This window comes from Mytilus californianus, unplaced genomic scaffold (genome assembly GCF_021869535.1).
Source record: "Mytilus californianus isolate M0D057914Y unplaced genomic scaffold, xbMytCali1.0.p SCAF_1, whole genome shotgun sequence".
NCBI classification, from domain to species: Eukaryota; Metazoa; Mollusca; class Bivalvia; order Mytilida; family Mytilidae; genus Mytilus; species Mytilus californianus.
Genome location: NW_026262581.1, coordinates 36,307,887 through 36,323,817, shown reverse-complemented (window position 1 = coordinate 36,323,817; position 15,931 = coordinate 36,307,887). Strand labels below are relative to the sequence as shown.

The 15,931-nt window shown below is 32.6% G+C and overlaps 1 protein-coding gene across 2 annotated transcripts in view; it reads left to right on the top strand.

The window, feature by feature from the left end:
• Positions 1 to 15,931, top strand: part of LOC127702496 (mitochondrial mRNA pseudouridine synthase RPUSD3-like) — a 41,584-nt gene that overhangs the window by 12,690 nt on the left and 12,963 nt on the right. Inside the window, exons 1-4 of one of the 2 annotated variants that reach the window (XM_052206717.1) lie at positions 161 to 331; positions 7,384 to 7,599; positions 8,561 to 8,605; positions 9,220 to 9,340. In XM_052206717.1, the coding sequence (XP_052062677.1) occupies positions 7,410 to 7,599; positions 8,561 to 8,605; positions 9,220 to 9,340 (356 nt within the window). In that variant the 5' untranslated portion in view covers positions 161 to 331; positions 7,384 to 7,409. Of the gene's footprint in view, positions 1 to 160; positions 332 to 7,383; positions 7,600 to 8,560; positions 8,606 to 9,219; positions 9,341 to 15,931 lie in introns of those variants that run through there. The other variant, XM_052206715.1, reaches the window with a different exon arrangement.

The following is a 15,931-nucleotide window of genomic DNA, read 5'->3' as shown; positions in this document are numbered from 1 at the left end:
CTCATCCCAACGCTATTAACACTGGAATATAAAACTAATCTAATAATTTTATTTGCATTTTTTGTGTAATATTAGATAAGCCACATCGGTTAAGAATTGTAGCTTTCATAATTATTAGAACCAATGATGTGTATACTTGTTATCACCGAATCCAGTTTTTATCAACACACTTTACAGACGATCTGTTATCTAAAGATGTTAAAGATGCTAATGCATTAAGAAGCTACCGAAGATGTCAATACCTTTTACGCGAAAGTTGAATAACATGAAGATTTACTAAATATTACTCTTTTCAAATCTTAATGTAGTGGCACATGTCATACACTCACTGGTAACATTGTTATATATATATATAATATTATTATGTCACAGCTAGGATTTGTCTAGTAAAAATCCTTGGTCACAGGCATTTGGAAGATCCACTATCATTAGGGACAGTTCAAAATTTACCAGATGGATGGGCCGGTGCATTCTTAATATTATATCATTAAAAAAGTTAATGCCCATCCTTTTAAATTCTGCAAAAAAGTCCTTGCCCATATAAAAAAAATATAAAAAGAGTCCTTGCCCCTCTAAAACTTAAAGACAATCAAAAATGATTTAGGTTCTTTTTCTATTTTAATATTTGCATGTTTATGTCTGGAAATCAAAGAATAGACTTTGGTGTATAAATACAAAATTCAAAATGTGCTAGTTAATTCCATATATATATATATCATGTATATATGTGTGTGTGTGTATCAGAAACATACCTTTTATTAATTTTAAAACCAGTACTTATGATGAATATACATGTATAGATTTGATTTTATATGTGCAGCCTCAGATACTGTATCACAACTGGGAACAGTATATCTAACGGGAAATGAATCTGATACGCTTTTCAGTATAAAATTGATAAAATCTCGGACTCCCCGAGACTTCCCTAGATTTACGGATTTTGGTAGCGTTTGACTGAAAAACTATCAGAACTGCTCAACAAATAAACCACATAACTCTAATTATAAATAAATACAAGTTTTATCATTTAGTAGATATATTTTGTCATATAAAATTACCAAAATAAGTTTGATTTATTTGATGTGAAGTGTTTTATAATAGTTTGGGAATTTGTAAATCATCGCGGGAATGGCTGCCATTTTTTTATTACCTGGTTTGCATTCTGCACAATTCTGTGATGAAATGCTTGCGATTTTAACAAATTTGAAGTGACAGAATACAAGTTTGATACACTAGCATCACTATAAAACTAGTTTGAATGACATTTTATTTATAATATCAGAAATTATTAGGCTAATAGCGAGTCCGTTTCTGTATCGTATCTTTATTAACTATGGCACGACGATAAAATCGACCACAATCAGGTTGTGTCAAGTCCCGTCAATATATATGTTCCTGATCACAATTAAATCTCAAGACATAAGTAAAAGCATACTATATCAGCCAGCCTTTCATAGAGGCTTAAGAAGTGCTAACAATATTCATGCAAGTCATAAAACATATAAAGAAATATTAACCATACTACTAAATGTACTTAGTTTATATTTTTCTGAAATCTGAGGTCATCTTTAAATTTGGAACAGTTTTAATATATCTCTTCTTACATCTTTTTTCTATTAAATAATTGAGGGTCACCACTTTTTCCCCCTTTTGTGACCACAGGACATAAAGATTTATTCAAACTATTGTTAACAATCAAAAAAATATTAACTAACTATCCAATTTGTATACAATTTTCAAAATACCATATTAATTTAAAATAAAGGGAATAACTTAAATTAAGGGACAATAACTCTTAGACTAGTAAACATATTACCATATGCTGAATTACCAATTATTGTCTTAATAATAGAGTATGCTTATATTTCAAATATACAATGTCCCCTTTATCTATCTACTTTTCAAGAAAGAAATTATAGTCTTTCTAAAGCAATTTAGGCAGATATGTTTTTGACTTTGATGCAGCTTTTTTTTTACCTATTAATTAAATCCCAAAGGCGGATTTACGGGGGGGGGGGGGGGGGGGGGGGGGGGGGGGGAAATTTAGTTGCTTATATAGGAAATCACTGAAGCATGACTGGAGCGGGCCCCCTCTTAGGCAGTCAGTGGGCCCTTCTTATGAAAATTTCTGGATCCGCCACTGAATCCCTAAATTTGTCAGCAATACATGTACACCAAATTACCAAACAACCTGGCATTCTGTAAGATCAATATATAAATGAGATGTCTGCTGAGTTTTATGAAAATCAAAGTTGATTTGGAAACGTTACACCAATTTTTGAAGATGACTATCTGAATTTAGCCTAAACTGAAAATTGTAGCTTCTTTTACCTATTAACTAAATCCTTAAAAATTACAACAATAAACCAAAGTACCAAACAACCTGGTATTCTGTAATATTAATATGTTAATGAGATAGTTGTAGAGCTATATAAAAATCCAAGTTGATTTGAAAACTTTATACCAATTTTTAAAGATGACTATCTGAATTTAGTCTAAATTGAACATTTAGGCTTTTTTAACCTATTTATTAAATCCATAAAAATGACAGCAATACACCAAAACTACAAAACAACCTGGCTTTCTGTAAGATCAACATATAATGAGATAGGTGTAGAGTTTTATGAAAATCCAAGTTGAATTGAAAAAGTTATAAAAAATTTTAAAGGTGACTATCTGAATTTAGCCTAAACTGAAAATTTTAGCTTTTTTTTCTCACTTGTTAATAAAATCCATAAATTTGACAGCAATTCACCAAACTATCAAACAACCTCGTATTCTATAAGGTCAGAATACAATTGATATGAAAATCAATATATATATAAACTTTTAAAAGTGACTATCTGAAATTTGTCGGAATAGAAAATTCTAGCTTTTGTATTCTTTAATTAAATCCTTAAAATTGACAGAAATGAACCAAGCTACCAGTTTGTTGAGACCATGTCTTTTATGTTTTTTGTGTCTGCAAAAGAAATTTCCTACAAACCGATAAAATTGATAGCAAAAATTTTTCCTATAAAATAAGTTCTGGCCCATCCACTATACATGTAAAAAAAAGTTCTCGCCCATCCAAATATTTCCACAAAAAAGTGCTTGCCCCGCCCCATTTTGCACCGGCACATCCATCTGATAAATATTGAACGGTCCCTTATCAACGTATATAATAGAAACAAGTGCCTGTGTATTATGGGGTACAAAATAAATCGGCACCTATAGAAAAAGTCAAATCGGCACCTGGTTTAATCTGCATCTGGTCAAATTGGCATCTGATAATATTTGATATAATATATATATCGTCAATGATTGCAAGTTCGTTATGCTTGCAAGTTCGTGACATTTGGGGATTTCCAGTTTATTTGTGACGTCATACATAAGTATCTATCATCGGCAATGTGCTACTTCAAAATATGTATAAATGATTTTTAATTATTTAAAAAAAATTTTGGGGTTGGATTTTATTTTATTCATTACATCATTAAAAATCATCACGTTATTAAGCAGTTATGGAGCTTCCATTTGATTTTTATGGGGGCTAGGATGAAATTTGAAAAAAAGCAGGACAGGAGTTTTGAGTAAAAAAAAAGGCAGGATGAGCAACTTGGCAACAAAAAAAAAAAACAGGATGACAATTTATGTAAAAAAAAGTCATGATAAACTAATGAAAAAAAAGGCAGGACCGAATAGAGTGAAAAATAAAAAGGCAGGACAGAGATTACAACTAAAAAAAAAATGCAGGACAAAATTTTTCATCCTAGCCCCCATAAAAATCAAATGGTAGCTCCTTTTAAATGCATGTATGTCCTGGTGTTTTCAGACACATTACAGGAATACAAAGATGTCAAAAAGAAAAAAAATCCTGAATTTTACACCGAAATCAGTAAAAGCTTCAATACCTGGCCAGACATTAGAGACAAAAAGAACTTTCTGTTTAGCGAAAGTAGAAGAGATGACCTGCAAGAACTATGCTAGAAATACAACTTAGTGATTATAATATAAAATTAAGGGTGAGATAAGCCTAACACTCCCCCCCCCCCCCCCAAAAAAAAAAAAAATTTTTATGACTGTTTGTTTTATCCATATACAGATAGTTATTGATGTTATTTCTTCAAAAACTTAAATAAAAAAAACAATGAAGCCATTACCCAAGCTGTTGCTTAATCATGAAAAAAATAGAAGCAATAAAGGTAGTATTTCAGGAATGTTTAAACAGCATTAAACCAGTTTAAGAAATAAATTAGTTAGAGAGTTACATCTGATAATAATAAAAATAAACAAAAATAAGCGACACAATATGTAATCATAAAACTCACAACCAAAGTAAAAAAAAAACAAAATAAACATTAAGTACTTTTTTTTTTTAAGTAAAATTAGGAACATATAAAGATATAGGGAACAATTTCCAACAGGAAAGCCGCCGACTAAAAAACCCACAGTCACATTAAACCAACAATCATGCTAAATGCTCAACTGGTTAAAACATGCATAACAAATATCAATTACCTTGAATACACAGTTGAACTAAAAAAAGACATAGACCCCCCCCCTCCCCAAAAAAAAAAAATGTTAATAAGTCAATATTTCTGCTGGACAACCCCTTCTTTATTTTAATGTTTTGCTTAAAATACTGAAAAAAGATATATAATCAACATGGGTGCCGAAATGACTATATCGGTGCCGATTTAACAAGGTGCCAATTTGACTATACTGGGTGCCGATTTGACCAGGTGGCAATTTGACTCAAGAATTGTATTATGTCCCAGGACTAGTAGGATACCACAAATATAGTATATAATCTGATAATATAATTTTTCATGTTGTTGCGATCAACATCATTAGAGACACATGTATATAAATTATTATTTACCTACACTGTTAAATTGAAGGTTATAAAATTTTGTACATTGCCATGGGCTGGTCAAAAGCAGTATTAATATTCTTGTAGGAGAAAAAATTATTAATTGTTGTTAATAGATGCAACCATTTTAATAGTCCTATAACATATGACTTCACATTCTTATTCAATTTTTAATGTTTTTATACTGATATTTTCTTCTTTTTTTAATGCTCGAATGGCACATTGATTATGTTGATAGTAAAAAAAAAAATAAAAAAAATAGCAAAATAACATGAATAAATAAAAAAGAAAATATCAGAAATAAACAGAAATAGAAAATAATGCTTTTGAGGTCATATGTTATAAGACTACCATTTTAACAGAGAACAAAACTGTGAATAATGTTGTGCTGTTGCACCACCGTCCAAGGTAGGGGAGGGTTGAATGCTCACAATATAAAAAAGAAGATGTGGTATGATTGCCAATGAGACAACTCTTCACAAGAGACCAAATGACACAGAAATTAACAACTATAGTTCACCATATGGCCTTCAACAATGAGCAAAGCCCATACCGCATAGTCAGCTACAAAAGGCCCCGAAATGACAAATGTTAAACAATTCAAATGAGAAAACTAACAGCCTAATTTATGTACAAAATAGTGAATGACAAACAAATATGCCGTTATATGTTATATGTTACACAGCAAAAAACGACAACCACTGAATTACTGGTTCCTGACTTGGGACAGGCACATACAGAATGTGGCGGGGTTAAAGTAGGTTGAAGGCGCCAACCCTACCCTTACAGTGGTGTAACAGTACAACATAAGAACAAACTATAAAAATCAGTTGAAAAAGGCTTAACCCATCAGACATGTCAGATAGATACAAATAGAAATACATATAACAAAAACACAGAGTGGACGTGGCTGGGTACTTGTACATCACAACAACAAAAAGACACTAAGTACAGATCTGAGAGTACTCGCAGTTACTGACAGCTAGTTCAAAACCAATAACAACTAATAAAAAAAAAATCATGCATCCAAGACTAAGTTAAAACAAGTTTTCATCATATTATATAACCGGCTCTGCTGGGCAATCTGCTTTTAAGAGATCAGCGCCCATTAAAATTTATTCATCAATGTTATATCAAAATTTAAATTTTGCTCTCTGCCGAGGTCTGCTTTAATGAGATCCATTTTGACAAAAAGCATCTTTTTTATCGACCTGCTGGGTGATCTGCTTTTACGAGATCAAAAACACCCATAACATTTTCATCACTATTGAATCCAGCTGCTAAAATCGTTTACCACAAAAGTCATGTTGACATAATTATGATAATTAAATCGTTGTTAATAAAATGCAATCGTTGACAGCATACTCACAGTTGCTGAAAGCTAGTTCAAAGCCAATAACAACTAATAAAAAAAAAAAAATCATGCATCTAAGACTCAATTATCAATCAGTACACATCTAACATCCAATGGATTTAGTGTAATGACGTCATAAACAATCAGAGAAAAACATGACCTTGTGCAATGCCAAGATACAGGTATCAACAGGTTGTAGAGCCATGAATGTGCATATATATGTATATTACAATAATATTTAGTTTGCTTTTAATTTACTGATAACAAAATCAATATTGATATCAATAAAAACAATATTCAAAGATCTAATTACAGTGTTGAATTGGTAACCTTTTAGAATAAGTTTATTTAAAGGATCTATAAGTTAAAAAAAAACTGTTTATCAGGATCTTTTCTAAATTTCTGGGCACGGTAAACAACATCTCCATAAAAATGAGGATGTGCTATCCCATTTGCAATAAGTTTTCCAGGTATAACCAAACTTCAAAACCAAATCTTTATATCTATGGAAGAATTTAGTAAAGGTTTAAAGTAATTTGTGGTAACGAAATCCCTGACATGTTTAACCCTGCAACATTCTATTATATATATATGCCTGTCCTAACTCAGTGGTTGTTGTTGGTTGCTATCTGTCATATTTTTCATTCGTTTATTATTTTGTCATAAATCAGGCTGTTAGTTTTTTGGTTTGAATTGTTTTTCATCTTGTGAAGTTGGGCACTTTTATAACTGACTTTATGGAATGAGAGGTTTTTATTGTTGAGGGCTATATGGTGACCTATAGTTGCTTCAACCCATGCCCTTCAGTTGATAGTTGTTTCATTGGCAATCATACCACAACTTCTTATTTTATACAGCTAGAGCTAGCTTTCATCATGTTTAGGGGCATTTGTTTATCTATATTATGGTATATTTATTTTTTAAACATGGTGGTTGAACAATTGATTAGTTATCATATTTATTTTTCCTACTGTAGCAACTTTGTAAAATTATATTTCTAATCTGATATTGGTTCTGGTGTTTTAGAACTAACTGTTCTGCCAAAATATGCATTTATGATATGATGATATTTAGCCTATATATAGATCACTAGTTTGGTAGCCAATAAGGTTGTTTGAATGTATCAAAAAAAACATCGGATTTTGTTTTGTAACATTTTCTATCCTCTGTTTAGGTATCTTGAATGTAAATGCTGTTTTTATGACTGTAATGATGTCAGTAAGGACACTATGTAGACACCAAGTCAAAAAAGTAATGCACAGGACCTATGAGTCACAGACCAATGGAAAGTCAGATGGTGTGCTTGATTATTATGTAAAATTGCGAGATATTCTTACCAACAAGGAAACTCTGGTTGATCATTTGCGTCAAAATGTTTTATTCGAGGATGGTAAGTTATCTAATAATCATGTGATAATTATGCAAACAAGTGAATTTGTTGATCAAGAATAAGATGAAGTTTAGTACAATTTTTTTTTAAATTTTAAAATTTAAAATTTCCTTTTTTTCACCTTGGTATATATATATTTATGTATATAAGTATTGTACATTGTTTACCATGCATGGACAATATTAAGATGGAACTTAGATACATCATGATCACATGAAGTTTTTGTAACTGTATAGTCTTATAGAATGTATTTTATTTGTACAATTAATTTATTTTCAAAGTTCTTGAAATTTTATAATAGAATTGAATGCTGTTATGTTTTTCTATTACGGAATGAATGCAATTGATGATCATGTTTTGCATGAAACCCTGATATATGAATAAAAAGAAATGTGAGGTATAAGTCTATGAGTATGAGGCATCACCAAAAAAAACATATAAAATTGAGAATGGAAATGGGGAATATGTCAAAGAGACAACAACCCGACCAAATATGTCTATTTAACATTTAACCCACATCTGTTATTCATATATCCTAGAAAATTTGTAAGGGAGAACATTTGAAAGATAGAAAAAATCGCATTTTGAAGCATGATGTATAATATAAAATTACAAGTATTTGGGCTCCCGATACAGAAAGAAGACACTTAACAACATAGTACTTTCTAGTAAAAATGAGTATGTCTCTCAAAAGAAAATAACCATGAAAATACAAATTCATTACTAATTACGTAAAAACATGAAAAAGAAGAGCAATCTTTTTACAAATTGTAAAGATAAGTAAGAAAATCCATAATATTTACATTTATGTGATTGATTCAACATTTAGTACATGTATAAAACAAACTACATCTGGCTTGAATCACAAGTAGCTCCAAAAAAATTGTCATGTAATAATATCATGATGTAAACAATATTCCTCAGTATTATTTTTGTTGTCTTTTTAATAAATGTTTTTCAGACCATTTGGTTGCTATTAACAAGCCAGCTGGATTGCCTATGAAAGGTAAGGTTTAGTAAAACAGTTCACATACAAACACTTTTCTGGTAGAAAGTGCCAACATGTAGATAGCACAATGATTAGTTTTTAAAAGTAATGGATTCATATAAACCAAACAAATATAAAGACTTGACAGTTTTGTCAATTCTAGTGTACATAGGGTTGCCTATAATTGCTTACATCCACTTCATTTGAACTTTGGTGGATAGTTTTCTCATTGGCAACCAAACTACGTCTTTTTATTTTTATATTAATAGGATTTAGTTTTACCAATTATGGACAGATTTTTCTCATATGTAACCTAATCACAGAACATTTTGCAGATGTCTACTAGTGATGGTGTGTGAAACCCTATATTTTTGTCAATTTTCACTTTTTTTGCCATCATTAAAGAAGTTTATTGCAGATTGTATAGTAACATGGTTACCTTTTGTTCCGTTTCAAGTTCTTTAATTAAATCTTTTTGTCCCTTTTCAATTTTTTCTTGAAAAGAAAGACGGTTTTTAATTTTGAAAAATGTTATGATATTGGGATTAGAAATACACTAAAGAAATACAGGAATATTGGAAAATCACTGTAGAACAGGATTAACTGATGGTAAGTTTTTTTTACTTTTTCAGCTGAAAAGACATCACAGATGGATGCACGTTTAATAGACAATTTTTCCCTGTATCAAGTTATTGAAGATTTACGTCACCATTTTAATTCCCCTGACATGAACCTAGCTTTGCCACTTCCAAGGTATGTGTAAAAGTATAAGATCACTTGAAAAAAAACTCAAGAAAATATATCTACTTTGTTTACCTCTTACTGAAATTGTATGAAACTTCTAATGTTCTGTTATTTATATTGTAGATGAAAAAAGTTAAATTTTATTATTATACTTTACCAAAGTAACCAGTTATAAAATAAGAAAGGTATAACAGCAAAAATAGTATCTTTCACCTGCAGCAAAGTGCAAATATGAACAGAGTTTTTTTTAGCTCCATTTTGAAGACCTCACTGTGATTTTGAGATGAAGAACAGCAATAAAAGCGCTGTTCCTTTACTTTTTGTGTGGTTTTTTTTGTTGTTGCTGTGCATGTATTGATTTTTTTTTCATGGATGGATACCCCATATCCTTTGTTTTTCTATTATATTATAATTTTTGTTGAGCCTGCAACTTTTGTCGCAGAAAGCTCGAAATAGGGATAGTGATCCGGCGGCTGCGGCAGCGGCGTTAACTAACTTCTTTATATCTTACCGGTAATATTTCTGAAGGTAGAAGACCTGGATGCTTCATACTTTGTATATAGATGCCTCATGATATGAAGTTTCCGTCTGTCATGTGTCCATTGTCCTTGACCTCATTTTCATGGTTTAGTGACTACTTGAAAAAAAAGTTTTTGTAATGTTAATTTCTCTCTTATTATGAGTAATAGGATAACTATATTTGGTATGTGCGTACCTTGCTCGGTCCTTATGTCTGTCAGTCAGTTTTCACTTGACCTCCACCTCTTTTCATGGATCAGTGAACAAGGTTAAGTTTTCGTGGTCAAGTCCATATCTCAGATACTATAAGTAATAGGTCTACTATATTTGGTGTATGTAATGATTGTAAGGTGTACATGTCCAACTGGCAGGTGTCATCTGACGACCTCATTTTCACGGTTCATTGCTCAATGTTAAGTTTTTGTGTTTTGGTCTTATTTTCTAATACTGTATGCAGTAGGTCAACTATATTTGGTGTATGGAAATATTTTACGATGTACATGTCAGTCTGGCAGGTTTTATTGGACCTTGACCTCATTTTAGTGGTTAATTGCTTGTGTTAAGTTTTTGTGTTTTGGTCTGTTTTTCTTAAACTTTAAGCAACAGGTCAACTATATTTGGTGTATGGAATGATTGTAAGGTGTATATGTCTGTCTGGCAGGTATCATCTGACCTTCACCACATTTTCATGGTTTATTGGTCAATGTTCAGTTTTCCTGGTTAACTTTGTTTCTTAGATACTATAAGCAATAGGTCAACTATGTTTGATGCATGGAATGATTTTAAGGTGTACATGTCTGTCTAGCAGGGTTCATCTGACCTTGACTTCATTTTCATGGTTCATTGGTCAATATAGAATTTCCATTGTTTGGTCTGTTTCTTTTATACTAGAAGCAATAGGTCATCTATATTCTGTGTATGGAATGATTGTATTAAAGCTGTACATGTATTTCCGCCTTGGTTTATCTGACCTTGACCTCATTTCCTTGGATCATAAATGTTAATGTGATACTTGAAGTAAAACTTTATATGTAGGACTATCAACATAAAATCAATGGTCAGTATAGTAGGCGAGACATTTCAGCATGTGCACTCTTGTTTAATTTGGCATGCTTTTGAACGTGTACAGAATAACTATTTGTTGTGGAATGAGGCCACAAATTTTGATTGAAGTTTCAATTTAGACATAAAAAATATTCTACAACAAAAAGACTAAAAACACAATACATGCAACAAAAGTAGCATTACCTTATATTTAGCTCTGTCTAATATAAAACATGTATGCCTTATATCAAAAGTTGACATCACAATCTTTAAAATTGGACAAGCTTAGAATCATGTGCATAACAGTGTAGACGAGACCATTGATTGGCACGCTAAAATATCCCATTGACTGTGTCAGATTAGGTGAACGTTCGTCTGTAACGCCCACTGCTCACGACGTATTTATTATAGACATTTAAACTGTGGGGTCACCAAAGGGTCTCAATGCCTAAATAAAATAATTCGAAAAACTAATCAGGAATAACCTTTGTGTTTTGATTTATATTGAATACTTAAACGTTCTTTACTTGTGTTTTTGTTATGTTTTGATAATCAATTTTTATGATATCGCACGTTCTTTCAGCAAAAAAAAAAAGGATTTAACTGGCTTTAAAAGTTACAATGCATGTGTTGATTATTATCTTTTTTCAGACGTCAAAGCTATTTAACAATATACAATTATGGCCCGTTGAAAAGGTGAATATCCAAAATTGTTAACACGAGAAGGTTATTTCACTGAGGGCGCAGCCCAAAGTGAAATAACTTTTAAGGGTTGACAATTTTGGATATTCATCGCTTTTAAAGGGCCACAATTGTTTTATTATACCGAACTAACAGTGGAAGGGCATTTTGAATCATTGTAAAAGCACTTACCCCTACTTGAGTCAGTAACAAACACAAGTTGACGTTCAAAAATACATGTAACTTGTGTCTTAGAATTCTTGTATGTACAACAAAGGTAGATTCTTTTTGTAAAATATTGATGGCCCTGAAAAGGACCGTTATTAGAGATATCATCGGCACAAGCTGCACATCAAAAGCCTTATTTCCTCTTCTCTCGATCAATGGGCTTCCTGTAACTTGAACGTTGCCATTTTGTTTATTTACGTCTGTGACGTCATTTTCATGAGTACAAATCAACAAACTAAAAAGGTTATTCGCCGGTGAATAATAGGATTATTCAACGCTGGTGTTAATTTTTAGGGTTATTCGTTCTTCCTTGCAATTGAATGAAAATTAACTGAATTATTCCATGTCACGTGATAACGTTTTACCCAATAGAATTGTTTGAAATATATGTAAGGTATAATAATTGCGGTTGTCCAATTATGTCATCTTTAAACTTTTATCTGGTCAAAATTTTATTTTAGAACGAATGCATGATCAACTTTAAAAAGTGTGCAAATACAAAACATATAGACAAAATATACTTCTGTCCTGTCTTTTTCGTACTTGCAAGTTATTAGACAGTAAAAAAGCTATTTGGATCAAGCCTTGTGAAATTTGCATTTACGTTATTGAATAGGTAAAATGTATAGTTTGATGAACTTTTCTTTCTTTTTTTTTTAAATCGACCCAATTTACATAGTAATGGACGACTTCGTACATTTTATGATCGCAAATAAAATATGTATATAATATACTGTGCACTGTAGTTCGTATATTCATTTTTTCTTTTGTTAATGGATTTGCCCGTCTTTCTGGGAGTGATTATTTGTTATTGACTCCTTAAGCTTACTCGCAAATAATTTAAAACCAAGACTTCCATTATAAAACTGTCCAAACAAACCTTGATTTTCCTTTTTTTTAAACATAGATAAGGACTTAAATTCGTCAGGTCTTTAATTTCAAGTTAGTGAGTTGACCAAAGTAATATTGAGGACCATTTGCCAGTTTCCATGCGGTATCCGTGTTTTTTCTCTCGCTCTGTTCTGCATCCACTCAACTTTCGTGTTTGTCGTGACAAGGCCATTTGAAGCTTTCATGCTATACAGTGTGTGTTTTGCTTATTGTTGAAGGTCGTACTTTGACCTATATTGCTAACGTCTGTTGGTCACTGGAATGGATTTGTCTGTCTATCACACCACATATTCTTATTTATATATGCAGTAATATCTATAATAAAATTGAGAGTTGAAACGGGGAATGTGTCAAAGAGACATCAACCCGACCAAAGAGCAGAAAATTTGTTTTTCGTTAATTGTTTTGTTGTAGATTAGGCCGTTGGTTTTCTCAATTGAATTGTTTCATATTTTTCATGTCGGGGACTGTTGTAGCCGACTATACGGTATGGGTTTTTCTAATTGTTGAAGGCCGTACAGTTGCCTATAATTCCTTACATCCACTTCATTTGAACTTTGGTGGATAGTTGTCTTATTAGCACATCTTATTTTTATATAAAGTTGTATCAATTGTGACTTTAGATACATTGGTGTATTGATTTTGGTTGCGTTACGTCTAGTGTCAAATTTGTCAATAACACTTCCCTGCAAAATTTGTTATCCAAAGGTCCAAAATATCGTGAGCCTAAATCCATCAATTGGAAATACAACTTCAAAATACTGATGGATTCAGTCGAGGATTATGCCAGGCAATGGGCTAAACGCGAGAAAGAAGACGTAGATACTCTTTCCAAATGGATTAAGGCTGTGAGGTCGTTGATACAAATCCGAATTAAGAAACTAAATGGGCATATCAATACCCACGCTACATCAATTTTTAAAGACCCAGATGTTGCAAAACACTTGTCCTACCTCCATGACAAATATGTTGTTGTCCCTGCAGATAAAGCCCCAAACAACATCGTTTTTGTGTGTAAATATCATTACATAAACTGCTTGATAAATGAATTAGGTATTGACTATTCACTTGGAAACTCAACATATACCCTCACGACACTTACCAAAGAGGAAATCCTGGATAATCATAGGTCTGTTCTATGTTCCTTTGGAATTTCAACCAAAGATGAAGAACTGGATCTTCCATCACTGTATTGGATACCTAAACTACATAAGTGTCCTCACAAACAACGGTATATTGCTGGGTCTTCCAAGTGCTTCAGGAAACCTCTTTCTAAATTATTAACATCTATTTTATCAGCAATCAAAGCCGGGCTCCAAAATTATTGTGAAACTGCCTATTCTAGAGGTGGCGTGAATCAGATGTGGATACTAAAAAATTCCAAAGATCTTTTAGAGTACATACAATCTAAGACTCTCTCATCTTGCAATAGTATTAAAACATTTGACTTTTCTACACTTTACACAAGTATTCCCCATTCCAAACTAAAAGACAAATTGAAAGAGTTGGTATTACTTTGTTTCATTAAAAAGAATGGCGAACGTAGATACAAGTATCTTGTCTTGGGGAGGGATAAATCCTACTTTGTAAAGAATCACTCTGATTCAAACAAAAAATTCTCTGAAACTGACATTATCAAGATGCTTGATTTCCTGATTGACAACATATTTGTTACGTTTGGAGGACGTGTTTTTTAACAGACTGTCGGAATTCCAATGGGAACCAATTGTGCCCCTCTTCTTGCCGACTTGTTTCTCTATTATTATGAGGCTGACTTCATACAGGAACTTCTTAGGAAGAAAGATAAGAAGTTAGCAATATCCTTTAACTCTACGTTCCGCTATATAGATGATGTTCTCTCACTAAATAATACAAAATTTGGTGACTATGTTGAACGAATCTATCCCATAGAACTAGAGATAAAGGATACTACAGATACAGTTAAGTCTGCCTCATATCTTGACTTACATCTAGAAATTGACAATGAGGGTCGGTTGAAAACAAAACTTTACGACAAAAGAGATGATTTCAGCTTCCCAATTGTGAACTTTCCATTTCTATGTAGCAACATTCCAGCAGCGCCTGCATACAGAGTATATATCTCCCAATTGATACGATATTCCTGGGCTTGTGTTTCCTATCATGATTTCCTTGATAGAGGATTGCTGCTCACAAGGAAGCTATTAAGCCAAGAGTTCCAAATGGTGAAGTTGAAATCATCCCTTCGTAAATTTTACGTACGCCATCACGAGTTGGTTGACCGTTATGGAATAACCGTTTCACAGATGATATCGGATATGTTCCTTATGTCGTAACTACAATACCCTTCCCTTTTCACGAATGTGACTTACCGAATTAGACTATATACCAGATTTGTAATAACATAAGCAACATGACGGGTGCCACATGTGGAGCAGGATCTGCTTACCCTTCCGGAGCACCGGAGATCACCCCCAGTTTTTGGTGGGGTTCATGTTGCTTAGTCTTTAGTTTTCTATGTTGTGTCATCTGTACTATTATTTGTCTGTTTGTCTTTTTATTTTTGGCCATGGCTTTGTCAGTTTGTTTTCGATCTATGAGTTTGACTGTCCCTCTGGTATATCTTTCGTCCCTCTTTTGGGACTTAAATATATTGCAGATAGTTTCGTAATTAAACAGCTTTAGATCTGTTATACGACAATAATACATAAAAAGATCAAAAGTAGGAAAATTAAAAGAGACCACAACAACAAAGACCATCGAGTCCTGTCCATAAATAGTAAAAATAGATGTTTAATCAACAATAAACAACACAAAACCCGGATAGACGGACATTTGGCTCAAAATTTAGTGGGGCTTATCCAGTTTAACATGCAATCCCTCCCTGGCCAGACTTGGTGCAGGCACACAATCCAGTGGGTTAAATCAGTATAACATGCACCCTCCCCAGCCCGACTTTGGCACAATATGTAGCGGTGTATTGCTGTGTGCTTGTTTAATCTACATAAGCTAGAGGTATAGGGGGAGGGTTGAGATCTCACTAAACATGTTTAACACCGCCGCAAATTTTGCTCCTGTCCCAAGTCAGGAGCCTCTGGCCTTTGTTAGTCTTCAAGTTGTATGTTTTTTAATTTTAGTTCATTAATTTTTTTAGGAGTTTAGTATGACGTCCATTTTCACTAAACTAGTACACATTTTTGTTAAGGGGCCAGCTGAAGTGCGCCTTCGGGTGCGGGATTTTCTCTCTGTGTTGAAGAC